The sequence below is a fragment of the Panthera onca genome, chromosome E2 (genome assembly GCF_046562875.1).
Source record: "Panthera onca isolate mPanOnc1 chromosome E2, mPanOnc1 haplotype 2, whole genome shotgun sequence".
In the NCBI taxonomy this organism is placed as follows: Eukaryota; Metazoa; Chordata; class Mammalia; order Carnivora; family Felidae; genus Panthera; species Panthera onca.
Window position 1 is genome coordinate 244,274 of NC_138353.1, and position 8,115 is coordinate 252,388.

Below are 8,115 nucleotides of genomic sequence, written 5' to 3' on the forward strand. Positions count from 1 at the left end.
TGGAACCCCTGGGGGAACCTGGCCAGAACCAAGGAACCTCTGGAGTCCTGGGGTGGAAGGTGGGCAGACACCACAGTGGACTGGACAGAGCTGGCCCCAAACAAGCAGACAGGGGGCTGGAAACGGTTGTGGCCTTGGATTCCTCTCCCTGGAGCTCCTTCCAGGGAACATGCCTCTCAGGATGGTGGGCAGCCACCCAGATATCATGGACAACCACCAAGCCCCTCCCCAGACTACAGTGACATCTCTGCCAGGACAACCCCACCCGTCTCATTTCCAACATCCACGGAACACTCCAGGTGGCCAGGCTTGCACCCCGGGGTGCCACGGTCCTGAGTCAGTGCTGCTTCCTGGACAGAATATTTCCCTGGTGATCCCAGGTCCCCAGGAACCAAAACACATGCCAGAAGCTCCTCAGGACACTGCCATCCCCACTCTAGTTCCTGGAGCCACACAAGGACAGACACTGGCACAGGTGGGTGAGGCTGCCCCAAGAGCAGACAGATTTATTGGAGCCATAGCCAGGAGATCAACGGTTGGACTTGGCCACACGTTCCAGCTCATCCTTCTTCTTGATAGCATAGGAATTGGAAGAGCCCTGCAAGGAAGTAGATGGTTAGTTTGGAATGTTGGAAGAGCCTTTTCTTGAACTGACCCCCACCCCAGTGTCCTCACTCACCTTGGCTGCATTGATGAGCTCATCTGCTAGGCACTCAGCAATGGTCTTGATGTTCCGGAAGGCGGCCTCACGGGCACCTGTGCACAGCAGCCAGATGGCCTAGGGAGCACAGGGGTCAGTTAAGCCTGGGGGCAGGGGTGCCCCCAAAGCAGATAGGACCACTGTCCTCCAGTACTCTGTGATCCCAACAAATGTCAGTTACCATGTTGCCATCCACTGGCCCACTGAGTCAAGACACAGCGGGAGCCCACAGGCTGCCCAGGTGGCACGCTGCCTATCTGGGATCAGACCAAGGGCCACAAAAACAAGCGTAGACACAAAAGCTCCTGATTACAGGAGATTTGAAACCCACCACCCCAGCGAAATGCCATGCAGTGTGTGCTCTTGACCTGGACCTCCGATTAAAAATGGACAGCTACTATAGGGGCACCTGGGTGGCTCAGCTGGATAAGCATCTGACTTCGGCTCACAGTTCATGAATACAAACCCCACAATGGGCTTTCTGCTATCAGCGCAGAGCCCAGCTTGGGATCCTGTCTCCCCTTCTCTGCTCCTCCCCCACTCGTGCATGTACTCTCATAAAAACAAAGAAACATTAAGACAGGCACCTGGGTGGCTCAGTTGGGTAAGCGTCCAACTTCAGCTCAGGCTACGTTGTCACAGTTTGTGAATTAGAGCCCTGCATCAGGCTCTCTGATGTCAGCACAGAGCCAGTTTTCAACGCTCTGTACCCCTCTCTGCCCCTTCCCCCATCCCCCCCCCCAGCTCTAAAATAAACATTAGGGTCACCTGGGTGGCTCAGGCATCCGACTTTGGCTCAGGTCATTACCTCAGCTTGTGAGTTAAAGCTCCACAAAGGGCTCTGTACTGACAGCTCAGAGCCTGGAGCCTGCTTCAGATTCTGTCTCCTCTGTCTGCACTGCCCCCTGCTCCCCCCACCCCTCCCCCGCCGCTGACTCGTGCATGCTCTAAAATAAAAAAAATTTAAATACACGAACATTAAAAAATAAACATTTAAAAAAATAAAGTAAACAGACAACTGTAAGGTATGCTAGGGACAGCTGCAGTGATGGGATGATCAGATAATTCTACCACTGTTAAACTCCTTGAGGCTGATGGTGGGGACAGAATATCCTTGTTCCTAGGAGACATCCACTGAAGGGTTAAGGGGAAAATGTTTACAATGCCTGCAACTGATTCTCAAATGGTCTGTGAAAAAATATATACCCACACATGGTATGTAAAAATATACTCAAATGAAACTGTGCCTCAGGCAACTGTTGCTCAGGGAAGGGGCCAGAGCTAGAATCTGCCATCAGAGGGATGGAAATGCAGGAAGGCTTCCTGGAGGAAAGGCCACTTTGAGTAAAACACACAGGCAGGACAAACCTTCCCACTTGCCAATCTGCCCCAGGCAGAACCACACCGGAGCCCAGTGGTGTTCCCGTCAATCCATATGTGCCTAAAGCCCCAGGCCCACCTGATTCACACGGCGCAGGGGGGACACGTCGACAGCCTGACGCCTCACTGTTCCAGCTCGTCCAATGCGGGTTGAGTCCTCCCGGGGACCGCTGTTAATAATCGCATTCACCAAGACCTGCAGGGGGTTCTAAGAGAAGGCAGCCATGAACCCGACACCCAACCTACGTCCCTCCCCGGTGTCCTCACTCCTAAAACTTGGCAGACCCCGGCATGCTTGCCACGGGGTAGCTGTTGGCTTTATGGTGTACTAAGGGCACTCTCTGCCTCATCAGGCCTCAGAGCCCTACCTCACCAGTGAGCAGATGGATGATCTCGAAGGCATGCTTAACAATGCGCACGGTCATGAGCTTCTTGCCATTGTTACGGCCATGCATCATCATTGAGTTGGTGAGGCGCTCCACAATGGGGCACTGTGCCTTGCGGAAGCGCTTGGCCGCGTAGCGTCCTGCACTGTGGGGCAGGTACTTGGCATACTTCTCCTTCACAGCAATGTAATCCTAGGGCAGCAGGGAGAGAGGATGGAGGGATCATGGTCAGGAGCAGGATGGCCAGGAACCAGAAGGACTGAGCACCACCTCTGGATAGCCCCCGTCCACCTGTGGGGGCTTGACTGTGAGGCCCGTGTGCCACAAAACAGTAAATCCCCAAAAAGTAACTTTACCAAGTCACTAAAAAGAGTGTTTCCCTTATAATAGGAGGAAGGAAGATGAAAACCAAGATTACAGCTCATGATCTCATTAAAAAAAAATTTTTTTTACATTTATTAATTTTTGAGACAGAGCACAAGTGGGGGAGGGGCAGAGAGAGAAGGAGACACAGAATCTGAAGCAGGCTCCAGGCTCTGAGCTGACAGCATAGAGCCCAACGCGGGGCTTGAACTCACAAACTGTGAGATCATGACCTGAGCCAAAGTCAGACACTTAACCGACTGAGCTATCCAGGTGCCCCTCATGATCTCATTTTAAGGTGCTCCTCGGGGGGCCTGGGTGACTCGGTCGGTTAAGCTTCTGATTTCAGCTCAGGTCATGATCTCATGGTTCGTGAGTTTGAGCCCCATGCTGGGCTCTGTGCTGACAGCTTGGAGCCTGGAGACCACTTCGAATTCTGTGTCTCCCTCTCTCTCAGCCCCTGCCCCACTTGCACTGTCTCTCCCAAATATAAAAGTAAACATTAAATAGAGTGCTCCGCAAACTTTGCAGCATAGGCATTTTAAATCAGAACATTCTTTGTGTAAGGGCTGCCCCACACACTGCAGGATGTTTAGCAGCATCCAGTATGCTAGTAACACCCTTCTCAGTTTCAACACCCAAAAATGTAAGCCAACATTGCCATCTGTCCCCTAAAGGAGGTGGGGGGAAATCACTCCAGAGAACTACTGTTTTAAAACAATTATTTGGGGCACCTGGGTGGCTCAGTCAGTTAAGCGTCCGACGTCAGCTCAGGTCACGAACTCATGGTTCACCAGTTGGAGCCCGTGTCGGGCTCTGTGCTGACAGCTCAGAGCCTGGAGTCTGCTTTGGATTCTGTGTCTCCCCCTCTCTACCACCTTCCCCACTCTCTCTAAACACACACACAATTATTCGTCAATCTCTCCTATACACATATCTATCATTTCTAACGAAAATGTCTAGAAAACACCAAAACGTTCAGGGGTGTTGGAATCAGAGGAATTACATGCACGTGAAGACGACTATTGTCAATTGTTCCGCTATGAAACACACCCAAAGATCATTCCATCACTTACACTCGCAACACATATCTACCACATATGACCCACAAAGACTAAAATATTTGCTATCTCGCCCTCGCAGAACAAAGAAATGAAGGAAAACAGAACTACAAACTATCCGGGGTGAAAAACAGGACCGAATCCTCCATGAGGCACAGTGCCTAGATCCCATGATATGTATAGAACAACAAAAAATGTTTTCGTTTCTTTTAAAATGAAAAAGGAATAGAAACAATTCAAACCGTATTTGCCTTTATACCAATGAAATTACAAAATATAATTTCTTTTTAACGAAAGGCCCACAAAAGTCCTAATGAGGCCCAGCGTAAAACAATATAGGGGTTAAGACAAACTGGGAGGACTCCCACCGATTTCCTGATTTCAAAACCTACTACAAAACTACAGTGATCAAGACAGTGTGGTACTGGCTTAAGGATAGATTTACAGAACAGAAAAGAATGGAGTCCAAAAATAAACCCATATCATATAGCTAGGCTCAACTCATTTTCAACGATACTAAAACCATTCAATAGGGGAAATATTCTTTTCAACATATGGTGGCATTCAGACAAACTTATTATTATGTATGAAAGATTTAACTTAAGACAACTTATAGCCTAAATTTGCTAAGTAAAATGCACAAAACTCTAAAAACAAAAACCAAATAGTGTTGGGACAACTGGATTTTCACATGCAAAATAATGATCCAAAAACAAACAACAAAAAAACCCCAAAACACCCACACAAAACCCCTGTGGGGTGGGATGTGATGTGACCTCTGAGAAAGGAACCATCTTGTGTACAGATGAAAAGAACACAAGGAAAAAATGGACATGTAGGTGTGATGGTCCAGGGAGCCCTCCTTTACCTGTCAGGTTTTCAACTTTACAGCTACAAGTTTCCAGGGACCCCTCCTGAAAGAATCCGTGTGTGCCCCAAAACCCAACTGGGTAGCACAACCACCACACGGCCCCCTCACCTGCAAGGAAATGTCATTGATCTGCACATCATCGGTGCTCCATTTCCCAAAGAGCTTGATGTCAGGGGTCTCCGCCACTGCAGGTGCAGCTGTCTCCCACTCCGTCATCCTAGGAACAGACTGTCAGAGCCCAAGCACACCCACCACTGTGAGACTAACCCACAACCTGTAAGTTGGGAAGTTATGTGGAACCAAGAAAGGTTGTAAACATCCGGGTCCATCTTTCTGAGTCTTAGAAGAACCAGTTAGCTGTCAGCAAGAAACAGCTGTCTCTCACCAAGGAGAGCTGGTGGCAGGCCTGGGTCAACAGCTGCTGCGCGGGCCGTATCGAGACAGTAGATGCCAAATACCGTAACATTGCACCCGCTCAAGTTCAAATCCCAGCCACGTCATTAACGAGCTCTGCCACGCTAGGAGTGTCAAACTAATTTAGACTCTGCTCCCTCTTCCATAAAACAGAACCGTTTATCTGTCATCAAGATCACTACACGAATTCCGTGCAAAATCAAAGCAAAGGCTACCGCTCGTGTCCGACACCAAGGGGGCATTTGGCAAGCACCAAGGGGCTGCTACTAAAGAGAAAACCGTGTATATGCCACAAAGTGCATCACGCATATAAAAATAACAGCAACGTCCTATTTCAAAGTATGCCTGCAGGGGCCAAACCACTATATCCGAGCCCTGCTGCAGGGTAAAGCTACGGAGGTAGCGGAACGCCAAAGAAAGAATAACTTTCCTTCGCCTCCGCGTTTTCTCAGCACATTTTCCAGAGAAAGGAAAGAGCCCACCCCCCAGGGAAGCCCCGGGCCTCGAGGATCGATGAAGACTCCCCAAAAGATCCTGAATCGTCCCTCGGACCCCCAACCCCGCGGCCGCCTCACCTGGGGGCGCAGCCGGGGAGTCTCAATCGCTCGGCGTGCACCACGCGCTGCCCTGGCACAGACAGGAAGAGACCGCGAGTCGCGGGCCGACGCTTTTAACTAAGGTGAAAACTTCCGGGTCAGCGGGGACAATGCGTGCGCAAAATGACACGGTTTGTTCAAGGGCCAATCCGGAACAAGAATGTGAAGGCGCAAAGGAAAGCCGTAAATCCTTTGCGCACGCGCACTTGCAGAAGCGGCCCCATAAGCATGCCTGGCTGCTGCTCTAACCTTCAGTACTTTCCTTCTTGGGGCGGGGGAGGGGGGGAGGATGGGGGGGGAGGTGGGGCTTGCACAAGCTCAGAGAATTCTCTGAGGCCAAGCCGCCATGTCTAGTGACGGCGGAAGTCAGGCTCGCGCTCTCCACCGTGTTCCGCCGCGGGCTCCACGCCCCACCTGCCGCCGGTTTTGAGTAGGGCATCCGGTTCGGTACCCCTCTCGCTCCTCGTCCAGGTTACAGTCGCTTCACAGGCACGCGCTCGCTGTAGGCTCGGGAAGGAAGAGTGAGCCTGGTGGTCACGATTGCCCTCCGCTGGTCCTGCCCCCCCCCCCCCCCACGTGCATGCGCGAGCCCCTCTCCCAGGTCGGCCTCCCCCACGCTTGCACGCCCGGGGTTGCTGCGGGTCTGAGCCTCCCAGAGGGGGCCCTTTCTGGTTTGACCTCTCTTCACCCCATGCCAGGGTACCCCCATCATCTCTCTTCGACCCCTGAAGCTCCAGCCGCCTCTTCATAGCTTGAGGGTAGGGGAGGAGCTCCGGACGTGGGACCAGGTGCTGTGTCCAGCAGGTGGCCTGGGGGTCAAACCCCACTGTTTGATGCATCTCGGCCATGCGTTGATGCGAGATCAATGGACGGGTGCAGGGGGGTCGGCACGGGTAGTGGGTGCCCCACCCTTGACCATGTGGCCAACTCGAAGATCTTGTGCCGGCCCTACACATCCCCCTCCTGTTTGTCGCCTCCTAAACCTAGACCCTGGAGTCTAGCTGGGACGTGGACTTGTTTTGGTTGGCTTGCCAGAGGCAGCGAACACTGTGGTTGCTCACCCAAGCCGGCTGGTGGGAGGATAATGGGGCAGCATGGAGCTCCTTACCTCCTGATGAGGTCTCTGCCTCCAAGGGGATGTTCCTTCTAGCCAGACCCCAAAGGGCCCAGCCACTTGACCGAAGGGGTCCTGCATAGATAGATCTCCAGTGACCCACTTGCCCACCACCCTGTGAGCATGCTTATAGTATGGGCTCAGTAGCTGTTTGTTTACCGATTGTAAGGGCTCTGCCCCTGCCCCTACCCCAATTTCGGGAGTGTTTTAGACCAGAGACTCTGGGCCTCCTTGGACTGTTGTCAGTCACAGTTCATGCCATTGTTCAGAAGGACATACCCTGAAGGTGGCCTAAGTAGGGGGTTAGACCCCAGGCTGCAAGGGGGCACCAATATCCCCAGCCCCTGCAGCCTCTGGCCCTTATCGTTTCCCTGTCCTGGTGCGTGCAAATAGCAGCCTTGGGCCTACCACTGGGGTCTGTGGGGGATGAGGAGGGGATAAGTGAACTCCTACCTGGTCCTGGCAGAATGCTTTGTGATCCTTAGGGGCCCTACCTCGTCCTTCGGTTAGGGTTTCTGGGGAGGTGCTAGCTGGGGAAAGCAGGGAAGCTGAGAGGCAGAGGCACCAGTTACCCTTGCACTCAGCAGGATCCAGAGGGAGGCTCCCAACCCTGCCCCTTTCTCCTCAGAAGCTGAGAAGGCACCACCCCCTAAACCTCAGTTTCCCCCTTCATTTTTTTTTTTTTTAACGTTTATTTTTGAGACAGAGAGAGAGCATGAACGGGGGAGGGGCAGAGAGAGAGGGAGACACAGAATCGGAAGCAGGCTCCAGGCTCTGAGCCATCAGCCCAGAGCCCGACGCGGGGCTCGAACTCACGGACAGCGAGATCGTGACCTGAGCTGAAGTTGGACGCTTAACCGACTGCGCCACCCAGGCGCCCCATCAGTTTCCCCCTTCAGCATAGAAATGAGAACAGAATCAGACAAGGCCAGTTTGGATCCTATGCCCTGGGCTGCTGGTGGTTACTTGATAATGGACGTCTGTATAGAACTTGAAAGAGTGGCCTGCTGTGCATTGGAGAGCAGGAGGGAGGTCTTGCCATAAAACCCCATGGGGTGGGAAATAGCGGGGGGGATGGTCACCTTGCATAGCTAAAATTCACAAGAGTCCCTGAGACTGACTCCAGTGAGCTGCATTGGGCCTTTAGGAGAGACCCAAGGTGGAGCCAAGACTCCTGGCAGAGGACAGAGATGTGCTATCCCCTCTCAGGTAAGGGGCTTGTGTAAAGGG

The 8,115-nt window shown here is 52.4% G+C and overlaps 1 protein-coding gene across 1 annotated transcript; it reads right to left on the reverse strand.

The window, feature by feature from the left end:
* Positions 1 to 476: 476 nt before the first annotated feature.
* RPS5 (ribosomal protein S5) lies at positions 477 to 5,880 on the reverse strand. Its single transcript, XM_060652679.2, has 6 exons — positions 5,751 to 5,880; positions 4,870 to 4,978; positions 2,449 to 2,658; positions 2,160 to 2,288; positions 680 to 778; positions 477 to 598 (listed from the first exon to the last, which is right to left on the reverse strand). The coding sequence occupies exons 2-6, from the start codon at positions 4,975 to 4,977 to the stop codon at positions 530 to 532; spliced, it is 615 nt and encodes a 204-aa protein (XP_060508662.1). The 5' UTR covers position 4,978; positions 5,751 to 5,880; the 3' UTR covers positions 477 to 529.
* Between the last annotated feature and the right edge of the window lie 2,235 nt (positions 5,881 to 8,115).